Source organism: Aphelocoma coerulescens, chromosome 4 (assembly GCF_041296385.1).
Source record: "Aphelocoma coerulescens isolate FSJ_1873_10779 chromosome 4, UR_Acoe_1.0, whole genome shotgun sequence".
Taxonomy (NCBI): Eukaryota; Metazoa; Chordata; class Aves; order Passeriformes; family Corvidae; genus Aphelocoma; species Aphelocoma coerulescens.
Window position 1 is genome coordinate 43,168,123 of NC_091017.1, and position 17,735 is coordinate 43,185,857.

The 17,735-nt window shown below is 37.6% G+C and overlaps 1 protein-coding gene across 2 annotated transcripts in view; it reads right to left on the bottom strand.

Annotated features, from left to right (window-relative positions):
* The window catches only part of GPM6A (glycoprotein M6A), a 118,241-nt gene that overhangs the window by 90,346 nt on the left and 10,160 nt on the right, over positions 1 to 17,735 (bottom strand). The window contains exon 2 of one of the 2 annotated variants that reach the window (XM_069012152.1): positions 175 to 208. The exons of the other annotated variant lie outside the window; for it this stretch is intronic. Within the exon in view, the coding sequence (XP_068868253.1) occupies positions 175 to 208 (34 nt within the window). The remainder of the gene's footprint in view (positions 1 to 174; positions 209 to 17,735) is intronic. 2 annotated transcript variants of the gene reach the window in all.

The following is a 17,735-nucleotide window of genomic DNA, read 5'->3' on the forward strand; positions in this document are numbered from 1 at the left end:
GAGAAATCTGTGAGATTTAAGACTGTGCCATGTGTCCTCCACTGTCTTGTGCACCCACTTGAAAATAAACTCCTTTAGCACAGCCTCTAGAAATCTGAGTCCTCCATGCCAGTGACTGGAGTTGTGGCCATTTTATTTACTGTCCCTGGCTTTTTTTGCAGCTCCGTCTCTCACATTCCTTAATATGTTCCAATGAAATATGAAGCACCTATTCATGAACTTGAAGAGATTTAAAGCCCTGCAGAGACAAATAATTTAAGAGCTGACAATACATCAGTAGGTTCTGTGCAGTTTTATCAATTTCTGTAAAAGCAGCACAGAAAGAATTGGAATCACAGGACTACTTGGGTCAAACTGAACAGCAATATGTCCTGCTATTTTGCTCAGTAGAGAAACAAACAGCAGGAAAATATTAAAGAATCATGTTACAAGAGACTGGAAACTTCCTAAAGGTAAAAAAAAAAAAAAAGATAATTGTTTTATAAAAATGGTTCGAAAAGTTGAAAATTTTTTTGCATTATTTTTACATTATTTCCCATTTATCAAGGAACAAGCAATTCTTTCAAAAGCCATGGAGTTTCTCCAAACTTGAACTGAAAATGAAGGAAAAGGCAAATACACCTTCAATTGCCTACATAATAATAAGGCAATGAAGGTGAAAGGTTAAAACAGACAACTACTTTAGAAACTGTAATAACATTTTTTTTTAAATTCAAAACCTACTGTTCTTCTCCCTTTCATTTTTTTTTTTAGTAGTAGTATAATAATCAATTCATTTTTCTTCTATTCAAAGGTTGGTTGAGTTAAACTACACAGGTAAAGAATTAAGTCAGACAAGGACAGTTTGAGAGAAGAAGAAAAGAGAAAGGTAAGCTACAACGAATATTGGGAGAACCAAGACTTATTAGCTCCACACTTTACTCCCTTTTGCTTAAAATCTATGGAGAGCATAACAAGGCATTGCACCAGATCATGACTCAGTGTTCATCCAGCCTCAGTTTTAAACTTGAATAATTTTAATAGCTAATTTTCCCACCTTCTATTTCCAGCAATTTTGAGTTGGAGCCTGTCCACTTCTTATTTGTCCAGTGTGTCATTTTTTATTAGAGCACTGACTTAGAAATACTTTAAAAACCGTTCTGAGATTCCCAAGTAGTTTGAGTTTTGTTTGTGTATAAGATGGTTTCCAAACTCTATTTTTTCTGGTACTTCTGAAACACCTGCTGGCCCAAAACATGAAGTATGAAATATTTACCATGCTATGTGAGCTGCTCTCCAGAAGAAGTAACTTCTGCCAATCAGCCAAGGATGTGAAGCACACAAATTGTGAAGGTGACAAAAGCTACATGCTATTTCAGGTCCAGATGTGCAGCATTATAACACTGGCATTGTCAGGGGTTTTTTAAATAGCTGAAACCTCCGTGAAATATACAGTTAAGCCTGGCTCCCTATGTTAGCTTAGCATGAATGGCAAAAGAGAGCCGGCTGTTGCTACTGTTCCCACTTCTATGGCTGCTTTTGGGAGAATACTGCTTGGAATTCCTACCTGAATATAGTTTTTTAGAAAAAAAGCTTTGTAGCTAGGGAACATTACATGCCCTCAGCTCCGTACAACTCTTTTATTTTGCAAAAATATATGGGTTTGCCAAAGTCCATACCTCTTCCAGTCATCAGCTACTCAACTGAAGCAAATGAACACATAGTCCATGGAGCAATGTCAGTAACAAAGCTGCTTCCTCCAGATGCAGGACTTTCATTGATGCTGTGACATGGTCAGTGGGAAAGATTTTAATCTTTTTGCAATTACAAAATTCCTTCCTTTTCACATCCCTTTTCTTCCAATTTTAGCGGTAACATACTAGCAGTTAGTGTCAACTGTAGAAATCAGTTAATTAGATCAACAATTACTGTGAACTGGTGGATATTCAGACTCAAGTTTTCGCTGTGTACAGACAACTTTTCGAAAAACTGTTATAAATTCAATTATCGCAGATGTTTTTTGAATGTTAGCATACATAAGGACTCCAGCACATGGAATTCTGAGTCTTTACAGATTCACGGAACAAAGCACTTTATCCATTTCTTTTCTACAGGGAGCTGTGGCAGAGGGGAGGAGAGAATAGCAAACCATAGCAAGATCTAAAGCAGTTATGAAATATTTATCTTTCTTCTGTTATACATTAGAACAACTCGGTCTGACTGATGTATAATATATTCAATCCCACCAAACTAATACCCAAAGAGTTTAGAATGAAGCAATAACATAGAGACAATCGCTGTGCATTGCTTCATTTTATTTGTAAGTTTGCATTTCTGTCCCTCCCACCACCACTCTAAGACAATAGACACATTAAAAAAGAGGGAAGAATCCGTTGCCTGCTTCAGCATCCAAGGGATTTTTCCTCCCTGCCCTCCAGCGAGACCCCGTGAGAGCAGTAGGCTGGGAGCCTGTTCTGCGCATGATTCCTGGACCACTGCCGTTGCCTTGCCAACGCAAAGGGAGAACTCGGGGCTTACATTGGGCATTTCAATGCAGTGACCCACTTACTGTCTGTCAACAAATTCACTGGGACAATAGTGAGTGTAACACGTTACAGAGATTAAATCCCAGGGACTGAACTACAAAGATGTCTGGAAAAAAATCTTTGTCAGTTTGAAAAGCCAGAACACTATAAACAGAGTTAATGGTAGTATGTTTTAATTCTCCAATGTATTTGTTGCTTTAAAGGAGAAATTTCTATCATGATAATCTGTATTCATTATTTGTGCATTTATTTTTTTAACTAGGTTCACAAAGCTAAGTCAATATTGCCATAAGAGTAATGGGAATGAAATAGCTTTTGTATATTGCATTCTTGGCTAGAGTTGAGCAGAATTAAGACCTAAAAACCTTCTTTCAAGCCATAAGAATGTAATGGTTAATTTAGAATATATTTGTACAGATGGTCATCGTAGGAGCAAATTGTTACCAAAACCCCCACAGTGATTTCTGCAAGACAGTTAGATCATGGATTTATATTTAAAAATTAACTATGTGCAGGCTAGTTACAGGTTTCCCATTCAATTCTGCCCTTTTACAAATATATTATTGCAGGCATGCTCAAAATCTTCCCCCTTCCTTCATTTCCCAGTTTCCTTCTGTTCTTTTCATTCTCTGCAAATAGATTATTCAAACATAAATAATTTGCTTAAAGAGACTGGCAACTACCAAGAGAGCTAAATATACATAATGGCATATTACCAAACGCAAAAATTATATGTTTAATATATGGTTACCTACATTCTTCAGTTTCTTAATAATATTACCCTGTGACTTTAAATGAAAGTCAGCAATTTTTTTTTAAATGCATGTGTCACCAGTTACCAAATGGAATTATCTGAGGAACCATGCAGTGAGCAAAAAATAGCTGCAGCCTTCTGCAGTATCTGTAGAACAGGTTATTTTTTAATCCAACCAAGGTTTATTTATATGTTTACTCCTAATATTTTGCATATTTCTATTAGTTGTCTGGCTAGATGAACCCATATTACAGCAATTAGATATTACCAAAATTCCTGGTTTGGATTGTTTCTCCATCACCTACCTCTGGCAGAAATACCTTTCTGTTTAACACCTAAGAGTTGGTATTGCTTCACATCCTGAAACTGGCATTTCCAGACTTATGTGGCTTGCAGACACCCATAGTTTCTGTATAACATTTTTTAAAAATTATTTTCAGGAGGTGTGGGGGAATGCAAATGTTCCTTATGCCTGCAGGAGATTACTGATACCAGACAAACTTAAAGGTGAAAACTTTAGTCTAGAAAATTCAGCATAAGTGAGTGGTAAAAATTGCAATTCTAGATCATATACAATATCCGTGCCATATTGTCTAATAGTTCAGCTAGTTTAGAGATGTGGTGAACCACACACCACGCTTTTACTTCCAGCCTCCTTTCCCATGCACATTCTTTATATTCCACACTACTGACCACTCAGTCCTTCCGCTGGGCCATTCCAGCTTTATTTCTTTCCACAAAATTAAATCCCAAATCTGCCATATCTTTAAAAGGCTCCCTAGGCCCATGCTACTGTGCCATGCAAGAGTGAAATAGGGCTGCTTCTTTCTATGTCCCAGGAGGGTTATCCTTGTTTATAATCTTGTCTTGTTCCACTCAGAGTTGAATTCATGTCTGCATTTGCTGTTTAAAATATCAGAATATTAAAAAACCAAATAAGTTAAATCCTTTAAATGATACAGATTTTATCAAATCCATAAGCTCTTATTCTTCACAGATACTACATACTTGTAAGAGATGCACAACTGTGTTGATTTTCTCTTTCCACTCTTTTCCCTTCTTCCTTACACTCAACTTCTCCCAGATGTAGGAACTTGCATTATTATGCCAATATTTTCCAGTGTAAACCACTTTTTTATTCACTAATTTTTCAAAATCAATTATTAAGGATGCATTTGGCTATGCATGGTGGCCCTCCAGGCTGCAATCTCTAAAGTTACAGCCAAAATACCTCCCACTATTCCAAAGAGTGAAGTTAAAGGAAAATACATTAATTTGCCCTTGGGGGTGGGAAATCTAGCAAGCTTTTCTTTGAACAACTTTAAGACTTCTTTTAGGATTTACAGAAGGGACTTGAAAATGGCAATGTGACAGGCATAATCTCAGAGGTGTGCTCTTTGAAGCATTCCTAAATATTCCTTCAGACTTGTTCCATGAAATTTGTGATACACACACATACACTCAGAGATTTGCTGTGTCTGTAGAACAAATGCTGTCAGGAATACAGTCCAGGTATGCTGGGCTATAGCACAGCCTCTCCTGCATCTCTGCAAAACAGGGCATAGAAGGAATCACCCTGAACTGACTGCATCTTATGGAAACCCTATGGTGCCTTTGTGAAGAGAATATCTGCTGGTTTACCAAATGCTCACCATGATTTCCAGTTCCTGGCAACTCTATAAGAATTTGTACAGCCCAGTCTGCTGTTCTTGGCTGCAGGATATATGAACCTTCCAGTTCCCCTCTGCTGCTCACACCAAGTTATCTGCTTTGTATCTGCCAGTCACTAAAAGGTACCTAAGTTTCTCCTCAACACATCCTTAAATGAGACCCATTGTGAGAGAATGATTTCAGCATTCTTGCCCCTCTGGAAGTGAAGCTTTCCAAATGCTGTCAATGACAAACAGGGAGAAAGTACTACTTCAACTTTCTCTCCATTTTTCAAACCACATCTGGAAGGGGAAAATGAGACTCTCCTGCATGCTGTTAGGTAGTCCTCCCTTCCACAAATCTGGCCTTTCCTCCTAGCAGATCTCCCAGTCCAGTGTCCCCTATCTCCATGAGAAACCACTGCAAAATACTTTCAATGGTAACAAATGATTCCTGACACTATGCTGCATTTCCCAAAGCCAAAGACTGAGGGCAGCAAAAATGAGAGAATTAGATATTTTGTACTAGAGGAACATTCTATGACTCATTGCACATGCTGCACTTGGCTTTTTGGCAAGTATCACCAAAGAGCAGCCTTAGCAGTGGACTATGCTAAAGTTGCTCTTCAAAGCAAAGCAATGTTTTTATATAATATTTTTATCAATATCTGCATATCCTATGCAGAACTGCAACCTAGATGGTGATACTAAGTAGCTAGAGACCATGACTGTGACAATGATCAACTCCCAGTTGACCCTGAAATGGTGCAGGATCTGTTCCAGCTGGATCCCTGCAAATCTAAGGAGTCTGATGGGATTCATTCCAGAATCCCATCCCAGAGCTGGCTGATATCATCACAAAACCTCTCAGGATGATTTTGAGCAGCCTTGGGAACCTGGAGAGGTCCCAGCTGACTGGAAACTGGCAAACGTTGTCCCAGTTTTCAAGAAGGGTGAGAAAGAGAACCCCACTATAGGCCCGTGTCTTGGGGTGACTTTATGATATGTATTCCTCATCACTGCTATTTGCCCAGAAATTAATTTTGTGCCTTTCTGTGCCTTTAAACTGAGCCTGAGAGGGGGAAGAGGAAAAAAACTGTGTGAACTTTTCAAAGCAGTTGTTCAAGGACACAGATACACACTCCTCTGCATTCTTCTGCTGCAGCAGCAAGAGCAGCGGAAGCACCCTTCTTGCTCTTCAGCCAGCTTTCGGCTCCTTTTCTCCAGAGGGAGATGGAGAGTTGAACTTTGTTTTCCTGGGCCTTTGGATTTTCCCTTCTTCTCTTCTGGACTGTTTCAACATCAGAACACATCAGGAGAATTTTCCTCCGAGGCCCTGGAGGTGGGCCCACCATGACCCAGCTCCAAGGAGGAAGGGAGAGACCACACCTATGGAAGGACTCTGAAATCTTCCCAGGTTTCTCGCCACAGTGAGAGGTTTTATTATTTAGCATTATTATCCTTTTCCTGTGTGTTTGTTAAATAAATAGTTTTTATCTCTTTCACTTTCCTCCAAGGAAATTTTTTTTTTTCCCAAACCTGGTGGGGGAGGGCTGGTTGTAACCTGCCTTCTATCAGAGGATATTTTCCTCCAAATTTGTCCAAACCGGCACAGCCTGTCAGTCTCACTGCAGTGCCTGGTAAAGTTAGGGAGAGGATCATTCTGGTAAGTATCGAAAAACAGCTGAAAGGCAACACAGTCACTGGTCACAGTCAGCATGGATTCATGAGGGCAAAGTCATGCTTATCAAACCTGATTTCCTTTTATGACAGGGTAACCCAACAGCTGATGAAGGGAAGCCAGTTGACATGGTCTTTTTTGATTTCAGTAAAGATTTTGATATTGTCTCTCACAGGATCCTTCTGGACAAAATGTCCAGCGCACAGTTGGATAAACACACCATGTGATGGGTTGAGCAACTCATGGGTCATGGCACATGGCTCATGGGTCAGGAACAAATGGTTACAGTGAATGTGGTGACAGCAGACTGGCAACCTGTCACTCCTGGGGTTCTGCAGGGCTCCGTCCTCGGCCCTATGCTCTTCAACATCTTCATAAACGACTTGGATGCAGGACTAGAAGGGATACTGAGCAAGTTCAGAGATGATAGAAAACTGGGAGGAGCTGCTGACTCCACTGAAGGCAGGGAGGCCCTGCAGAGAGGCTTTGGTAAAGTAGAAGGCTGTGTAATCACCAACCACAGGGAGTTCAATGAGGGAAAGTGCCACATTCTGCACCTGGGATGGGGCAGCCCTGTATGTACAGTACAGACTGGGGAATGAGACACTGGAAAGCAGTGCTGTAGAAAGAAAGCGACGGGTCTTGGTTGATGACAAATTGCATCTGAGTCATTGTCCTCTGGCAGCCAGGAGGGACAACCATGTTCTGGGGTGCATCAGGCACAGACTCACCAGCTGGACACTGGAACAGGCTCCCCAGGGATGTGGTCACAGCACCAAGCCTGGCAGAGTTCAAGAAATATTTGGTCAAGGCTCTCAGGCACATGGTGTGACTCTTGGGATGTCCTGTGCAGTGTAATGAGTTGGACTCAATGATCCTTGAGGGTCCCTTCCAACTCAGCTTATTCTGTGATTCTGTGATACAGGGCTAGGAGTTTATGGGAATTCTGCAGCTAGAAGCAGGCATAGCATTTTCTGTCTGTTTTCTGCTGTTGCTGGGGGAACTGTTGCAGTCCTTGAGGCTTCCTCTCTGGCTAAAGTCTCAGGCTAAAATCTCAGTGCCAATGCCGCCCCCAACAGCTTTGCACAAATCCAATATAACTGCTCCAGAAACGCCTTCTAGCTGAAAAGGGATTTTGGTTTTCTTCTCTCAGCTTCTTGCTTCAATAGCAAGTAGCAGGAGTAAAATATTATGTAGATACGATATCACATTCCCTAAGCACAGAATAAAAATGGAGACCTTCCTGTCCTAACAACTCCCTCTGTACATTAAAGACTTCCAACCTGTATAGTTATCTAGTTTGCCAGCCACCCTCTCACTCCATGTAAGACCATACAGTCTTGTCAGTGACCCATCAGATGTACTCCACTATCCAGCTCTTGCAAGTACAGATCTTCACTGAATAATGACCTAACACTACACACTAAATCTCTACCCACTCACTGCATTCTACTACACCCCTAGATACAGAGACTCCAATTACACATCCTGAGTAGCCCTGTTATTACCCTGCTTTAGGAGCCAGGAAAGCCATTATTCAAATGAAAAGAACTGCTAAAGGACAGCTATCCTTACTATCATAAAATAGTTAACTGTATAGGACTACAGTAATTGTCATCAACTGCAAAGGCTTGAAAATCAGGCCTCCACATGACACTTAAAATATGTTTAGGGTCTTTTTGTTTTGCCTTTGTGAGTGGGTGTTTGAGTTTTGTTTGTTTTCTTGTTTGTTTTTTAACAGGTCATCTATTCTTTCACTTTTTTATTTTTGTTCTGGAGCTTTCAGAATGTATCCACTTCACATTTTCAAGATGTCTCATATTTTTATGACATTAAGACTGATATTTTCATTTAATCATTATTACATAGTCCTTGGAAATTTTGAAAATCTAAGCAGACGTGCCACACAACAGACACCTTATGTACTGCATAGCTGTTCAAAATTCCCTCATGCTGAAAATCCTCTTCATTCTTTCGTTGTTCTTTCATTCTCCAGGGGTAATGAGAAATGGTAATCATTCATTTCTTCCAGACTAGATCACCCTCAGATCTACCTGGCTTTGCTGAACAGTGAAGCACGAGAAAGCTGCAATTACTTTCCATTTTCCTCTTTCCAAATTTCTGTTGATAAGGAATACCAACATACAACTGTGCTCTACCCCTGCTGCTAGCACAGGAAACTTTATGGGTCTGTTTTACTTCATGACTCTGAACTACAATTTTGCTCCACAACAAAGGCAAATATTCTATAAAATGCATTTTTTTTCCTCAAAATATATTCTTGAAGGTCTGTTAATCATAATTTATGGGAATTTGTTCCACAGAACTGAGAAAACCAAACTATTTTTCAAAACATTACATACTCTGCTTTTCTAACAAATACAGTATAGTTATATTTTAAAAAAAATAAAATAGTTATTCCACAGCTAGTACAATCTACTATGACTATAAGCCCAAGACTGCAGAGTTAAATTATATTCATTTCCTAAGCATCTTTTGGTACTACTTCACCTGTGTCTAATTGGGACTCAGAAAAGCACTGTTTCATGACTAAACCAAGCCATAATATGTTTACCACCTTTTCCACCAGTATACCTCTCTCCCACAAATAGCAGTGTTTACTTAAGGGTAAAAAGTTTGCTATGTATTTATTCTGGTTTTGGCTGGGGTAGAGTTAAATTTCTTCTCAGTGGCTGGTATGGGGCTGTGTTTTGGATTTGTGCTGAACACAGGGCTGATAATACAGAGATGTTTCTGTTATTGCTGAGCAGGGTTTATGCAGAGCCAAGGCCTTTTCTGCCTTCCATACTGCCATGGTGGGGAGGAGACTGAGGGTACACGGGAGGTTGGGAGGGGACACAGCCAGGACCCAAACTGACCAAAGGGATATTCCAGATCATATGGCATCATGTTCAGTATATAAAGTGGCTGAAAGAAAAAGGAAGGGATGGATGTTTGGAATTATGGTGTTTTTCTTCCCAAGTCACTGCTATGCATGATGAGGCTCTGCTCTCCTGGAGATGGCTGAACACCAGCCTGTCCATGGGAAGCAGTGAATTAATTCCTTGGTTTGTTTTCCTTGTGTGCGTGGCTTTTGCTTTCCCTCTAACTGTCTTTATCTCACCCCATGAGTTCTCTGCCTTTTACTTTCCACTGGTGAGGGAGGGAGTGGGCAGCTGTGTGGGGCTTGGCTGTTGGCTGGGATTAAAACACAACAGCATGTCACAATATAAAGAAAGCACTACACTTATTAGTAGAAATTAAAAAAAAAAAAAAAAAACCAACAAGCTAAAAAAACCTTTCAAACTTCCCAAGAAACTGACATAAGATTAGACAGAATTTTTAAGAGAAAAATCTTTTTCCAAAATGTTTGAATTAATAAATGCAATTTCATAGGTTAATATCAAATTTGTAAAAAAATTAATGCAAATCTTTTCTTTGAATACTACTTGCTTGAATAAAAAGACTGGAAGTAGTTGGAAATATGCTTCCATGGAATGACCTAGTATTATCATTAATCCTCTCTCGCAAGCTAACTGTACTATTACAATTTCTGACTGGATGTTGAAGACAAATTTCCGTCCACTTTTTCCCAACCCACATACTATACAGTCTATACTTCAGGAAACTTTATGTTCTATACTTCATCTTTTTAAATTGCAATAAGCCCTTCCTGCCTACTTTTATATCTAGGGAAATCTATAATAGTTTGACATTGCTTTCAGTCATTCTAAATGCAACATTTGTTGTCTGAGGGCAGAACTGCTCTTCAGTATTATTCAACACGTTAGTGGCAAACACTAGGTCCATCATGTGCTTTGACATTAAAACTAAAATACCAAAGGCTGAGGAATATTCTTATTTATCACAGAAAAAAAATTTAAAAAGAAGAAAATAAAACCAACCTAGCATTTCAAATTCTTTGGAAGCATGTAATTGAAAACAAGGATAGGGCCCATGCATGCTGAAAGTGTCACCAGCACTGTCAGAGCCTCCACACAATCCATATCCTATTGATGAAATATATAATAAATGTAATTTTAAGGATAACTTTTTCATTGAAGCCAATGAGGCCAGAAATTTGCTTTTGTAATGAAACTGCTGAGATTTTGTTCGTATCACATGATCTTTGGAACTGCTGCTTAAGAGGACTTCAAACTTGCAACAAAGTGAGGGACGTGCGGAAGACTGGTTATTTCAACGACTAATCTAAGTGTACATCTTGTTAACAGGCAGCAGTGTTAAAGAAAGGGCTATAAACAACATTTAAACAAGATGGCTTGAATAGCAGAAATAAATCTTGCTGTAACAGTGCAGAGCTCGCCACAGTGTATTCTTCCCACTTAGAAAAATTAGATATTGGTGCCTACAGTTTTGGGGAGAGACTGGATGTGAACAATGGGACCACATCCCGTGCACCATGGAGGAAGATGCTCAGAGATTGTTTTTGCATGGGCTATATACCAAATATATTCAAAGAAAGAAGATACCTGTAAGAAATAGTATTTGGAGTATATTTCTATTAAGTTAGGCCTGTAAATTTTCAGCCAGAAATTTTCTTTGTATTTGGGGTTATACTCCATCATGTGCTGATAAAACAAAGTCTATATTTTTTGCTGCCAAAGACAGAAAAGATTTTGCCAAAATTTCAGTAGCTGAAAATGTTGCAATCACCTTCCTAAAAAAAAAAAAAAATAGCCATTCTTCAGAAGAAAATGAATTATTTTTTTTAAACAAACAAGCAAACACAGGCTAATTTTTCTCTGTTGGGTATCACTTCTGTAAAATGAGTAAAAAAAGGCACTAATCTCTAGTAGAGACATATTCATCCTGAACTCTCCATATCACGTTATAAACACTAAGAAATTCAGGTTTTTTGAAGGGAATGAAGTTAACAACTTTCTGAACTGTTCCTCCCTTTGGCATGCTGTACAGACATCCACCATATGTATATCACAGCACTCTGCCTTAGATTATGTCACTGCTAAAAATCAAAGGTCTGTCACTCTTCATTTTAACAACACATATGCCATATGCATAATGAATGCAACTCCTGTAGTTTTGCTCATTTAAATAAAATGTTTGATTAGAAATTAACGTGGGACAGGAAAGAATCTTCAATTACACCGCATTACACCTTCAACAGCAAAGAAAATTTAATGCCTGCAATTTATTCATTTATTTAGAAATTAGTAAATATTCCATGGCATACTTCATCTTGATTTAATATCTAGAGGACTCAATTGAGATTGTATTGTAGAATTGTAAAGACTGCCACCTATTAAAGCAATAAACAAGTCATAGAATGAGCAGAAGAAATGAAAGTTTATGTACGTCCTGTATTGCTTTTCACGAATGGGAAATCAAGACAGAGTGTATTACAGTAAGATTTTTCAGGGTCGCAAATAATTTTGTAGTAATTACTGCAAGTCAAACTGGAAAATGTACATGATACAGATAATGCATTTCAGATATTTCATATCTCAATCCAGAATCTTAGATGATGTGCCAGTAATTTTCACAAAACATTATCTCTGAAGGAGTAACTTACAAGTTACTGGCTGAAAGAAGAGCTTACTTTTTAATCCAATAACATGACTTTTAATACCCTCACTATTTCATAATGATTTCGTTCCTCAGAATTACCAAGCATGATAGAAATCATTGCTATGACACATTTTCTTTTTGCAATTGTGTACTCCTACTGAGAATCATAAAATTATAGAATATCCAGAGCTGGAAGGGACCCACAATGATTATCAAAGTCCAGCTTCTGTCCCTGCACAGCGCCATCTCCAAGAGTCACACCACGTGCCCGAGAGCATTGTCCAAAAGATTTTGAACTCTGCCAAGCTGGTGCTGTGGCCATTTCTGTGGGGAGCCTGTTCCAGTGCCCAACCACCCTCTGGGTGAATAAGCTTTTCCTAATATCTAACCTAAATCTCCCCATATACAGAGAATTTATGTTTGTACCTACTGAAGATGCACACTTCCGAAGCTACCTCGAGGTCTTTGATTCTGTTTTTGTGGGCTTTTTTTTTCCCATTACCCCATTTGTTGAAAGGCAGTTGTTGCTACTCTGTAAAGTAAGTACACTAAAGCAATTGTTTTGATAATCAGTTTATCCAAGTAAGTGTTCTACATCACAGAGCCATGGACATAGAGCATATTCATTAAGAAATTTATTTCATTTTCCCTAGATGTTTGCTTTCACCCACATTAACATTTTCATGCTTCTGTTGCAGGAGTTTCATAACCCAGTTTCACAAACTGAAGACTATCATCTTAGTACTGCTTTCTTTATATGTTAAAATAGATTAAGATGACTAGGGAGAGTTCACTAACATAAATATAATCTTATTAATTTTGTCTGCATACTCCACCTTTCATTTACAAAAAGTGAGACAGGCTCCCAAGTATGTACTGAATACAAATCAGCCAACTTTTTGCTTTCAGTGCCCATTACCATTACATTTACAAGTATCCTGGCTAACTACCCATATTATTAGCTCAAATATATAAAAAAACTGAACAAAAGCACTTTGTTCTGCGAGGAATACAGCTGACTGATCTAATATTTCCTCCTCTGTCCTTTTGAAAAAATATTGAAAATACTTTAAATTATGTGATTTTTGAAATTTGTTTTCTCTCAAATACAATAAGAAAGCTCAAAAATAGCATGGTACTGTTGCTTACTTTACCACCATTAGGCAGTAATTAAAGTTGCAAGATAGCAATTGGAAGATTTTGCTAGAGGTTTTTTGTATTAATAGATAATGCAAGACTGTGTACTAAATACAAAATCATTAAAATATACAGCATTCCCAGTCTTCACTGTCTTGATAAAATATTATATCCTTGAGAACTGGATTTAGAATTTAGTGTTTTGCTGGCCATAAACGATATAGATAAACCAAATCAGTTGTGGTCTTCAGCGCACTAACTGTACAAAGAGGTGGCCATTATCAGGAATAGAAATGTATGATAAACTAAAGAGAAGGAAAATAAAGAGCAAATAAGCATGCAGAATGATGTTCTGGGCTAAGAAACCTGAACTGATAAACCTTGAACCAATGTCAGAACACAGAGACCACTAGGGTACACCACTGGCAGTCTGGCTCACAGAATCCTTTATTCTTCTGCAGAGAAGGAGGGTGGATTCCATTCATTTTCAAGCTGCGCAGTTCACCAACATGGAAACACAAGAGTGAAATGGAAATAACAAGCTAAAAGACAGTATTTCATTAGATGATAGCTCAGAATAAATTAAAGCATAGCTGGTAGCACCAAAATGAAAAAGGCAGTATTTCTGCATTATTGTGATACCTAAGAAGCTGTGAGGAACCTAAGAAGCTTCATTTAAAATTCTCTTTCCTATACATTTGTCCTTAAATAAGAATAGTATAGAAATAGCAGAAAACAATATTTTAAAGTTTAAAGAAACTGTCCTCAGGCATGTTTTTACAGTATGAAAAACCTCCAGAACTACTGACTGCTGAGAGGTTTTCTTTAATAATATGGCTATTATTACTTTGAATATTCATACCTATTTTTGAACTTCCATGTGCTGCTAATAAGCAGTATCTGCTGAATACATCTGTAGGCTGAGTAACTGAGATACAGGGCACTTATTAATTACACCACTGCCATTGAGGATGTAAAAAGGCTTAACTGATACCAGCTCTAAATACATACTACAGAACCATCTCCATAAGCTGCCTGAAAAAATTTCCAAAATGTCACACATTAGGGCAAATGTTTGCCCTCTACATATATATAAAAGCCCAATTCTCCCTCTTTTGAATACATTATATTTACAACAGCTTAGTTGGATTGTACAAGAAATACAGGACTGGATAACAGAAATTTGGATATTTTATTCACTAAAGTAATAAAATTGTATACTGATACGAGTATTTGTCAAACATTATGTCATAGAGAAACCTAGTTTCAGTTTTAATGCAAACGATTGCCTATTATGAAATGAGAGCACACTGAATTAGTCATTTCCATTAAATCTATGAAGTAGAATTGCCTAGCAACCAAGAAAATTAATTCAGAGATTAAAATAAACACTGTGTCACTGACAGAGCAACTGCTATTCTACCCCAGTAATCATAAAGACACTTAGAAAAGAGGTGTTTTCTTAATTCTTCCTAACAAAGGTAAAACAAACAATTTCATGAAATGAGTCAAAAAGGACAAAGAACAAAAACAAAGAGTCAAAGCAACTGCATAAAGCAAATGCAAATAATTACCCTCTTTTTACATAACATCATTAAAATGAAAACTATTGAAAGTTTTCATATTCTGAAAATGGTGAATAAATTGTGGAAATTTTGAACATGTTTTCCCACTTACAGAGGAGGAACTTGTTTCATTATGTTCATTCTATGTAAGTATTCTATATTTTAGTACTTACTAGTTTAATTTATTATAGAATTTATGACCATACTTACCTGAAAAAATTCTGCATCATTACTACCCACTTTTACCCCTAATCAAATTATTCCTAATTATACTTCTGTAGGGCAGCTTTTAAATCATACAGTTTATCACACTGAGATTGTTATAGAAAAAAACCCTAAAACGATAACAGATTAAGGACAGTGAGGATGACTGCAATAATTTAGTTTAATGGCTGCTACCTATTGCTTGTTACATCTGGGCCACTGTGTAATTCATTGTCCCTGAAGGACCACAAAAAGCCTAGTAAAATTATCCCTTTAGAAATAAAACAACCACATTCTGTAACAACATTGAAGTCTATCACCTTGGCAGGGTATTAGATTAGAGGAATGATTACAGGTCAGTGATTTTGGAGTGGCAGTACTTTCATACCTCTCAAAGGAGGCAGTCCATCTTCCCAACTTGAGGTACAGAGTTAGTATGGAGTCAAAAAAAAAAAAAAAAAAAAGATCAGGAGTGATTAAGGCAAGAATAACACAAAGGAGGAAAAATATATCCCAGAGGATATGACAAGACTTAGAAACTGCAGCAGCTACATCAAATCTAGTTGTCTTTACATTAAAAGATAATAATAAAAATAAAACAGTATGAGGAATAAATCAAGACAGACAAGCACGAATAACTGTGCATTAGTAGGTAACTCCCCAGGCAGGGACATAGCTACTCTTCTATCATGAAACTGCATTTCGTCGCTTTGATTGTGTATAATATTCACAAAACACACCCACAGCCAGCTACAGGTTCTTTAAAGTCTTGAAATCTGCATATTACAATCACTAGATGCAGTTCAGAGGGGTCTAAACTGGATTTTAAAAGTTCATACTGTCAATAATTATGTAATAAAATACATGTATTCATCTTCTAAAGGGGATATGACAGGCAATAAAGGAAGGATATCTGCTGGAAGTACAGACAATACAGATGGTACAGGGATGTAACAGATCAAAATGAAAATGAAAAATACTAACAGCGAAAGTCCCCATTAGATAAACACAGCCATAAAGCAGACAAGAGAGCCCAAATGCCCTTAATAGGTTCCCCTGTGTCTTAAATATTTGATGACTGTACCAGATGGGGAGGGGGAGAAAAATATCTTGTCTGAACCAAAAACATAAACACAGCTGACCTGAAAGACCTACCCACCACTAGGTTATAATTATTCCAGTGTTTTCACTAGTGAACAATGTTCATAAATCTAGAATAATTTGGAGACATTGAAAGATAACATCTTTGAGAAATGGTAGCCTCCATATGCTGTTGAACAGAGTAAATTAATTTTCATTTTTTGGCCTATGTGCCACATGTCATGGGTGTGGTTGAAACATACATATTTTACTGAATTCTTAGGATAGTCACATTGATGAGCATCCTTTTATTAATTTTATCTATATTAATAAAATGGTATAAAAACAGAAGATACACAAACCCTACACATAGATGAAAATAGTATCTTTTTTCCCTTTACAATTTTTAACAGCACACTTCATATGGCAAAAAAATGTGTAGTGCTCAGACTAGACATTGTCAGAGTCCAGAAACTTCTAATAAAAGAAAACCTTGTAATACATGCTCAGTTCAGAAGGATTTATTAAATCTACTGCAGTCTGGCCCAAAAATACAGGCAAATGACCAAAATGCTGCTCCAGACCTACATTCAAAGACCAAAGGTCTCATCTATAGTTTGTTACAAGAGGACAGCAAGAAGGAAAACATCAGTGTTAGTCTTGCACTAGAAGCAAGAATTTAATGAAAGTAAACTCCCAGATAATCTTAGAAAGCAGACCATGACCATGTTGCAGAAAAAAAAAAGGCGAAAAGAAGGTCACTAGTAGCCTGCCTTGGGAAAAATTCCATCTGCACAGCAAATTTGATGATCATCTTGGCTTAAGTATGTGAACAAGACACACTAGCAAAATTGTTCAATACCACTAGAAGGTCCAGTATACCCTGCTCGGGAGTAAATCCAAATTCCACTAATTCAAAAGAAAAACACAAACAAAAACCTTTAAAAAAAAATCTAAGAAGAATTATATTTTTTTAGAAACTGCAGACAGCCACAGTAGACCCAAAGCATATTAGTCACTGTAATACCATGTGATACAAACAAAAAAACCCCTCAGCTGACAAAAAACTCCATTCAACCTTCCTTCCAGTCTCCTCTCAAACCCTTTTAAATTGCATCATCACATCTTCTCACAGATATCCTGCCAAAAACCTGACAGCAACATGCAAATTACTCCATGGCATTGTAAGGTCTTAATCTTAGATGTTCATGTGTTTCCTTTTTGCTTACATTGGTATAAAACCAATGAGTACTCACAATGCATGACATCAAAGATGTGTATTTAAGTCCTTGCAAGATCAGACCTTTGGTCATTGATTTTTCAGATTTTCAAATTACTGATGTCTATAATTTTTGGAAGTAATCAAGGGCCGTATATGCACTTACAAGCAAATACTAGCCTTTGCAACAACACTGGTGGGCAGCGTAAATAAAAGGGGTCCTAAATGCCCTATCAGAACTATGAATTTTCCAGTGAAAGGAAAGCATTTGATACCAAATATAAATCAAGATTAAATAGTAGACATGTTTTGTGACTCAGAGGAGTAGATGTCAAGCTGATTACGAACACTTGGAAAAGAAGACACTGTTTCAT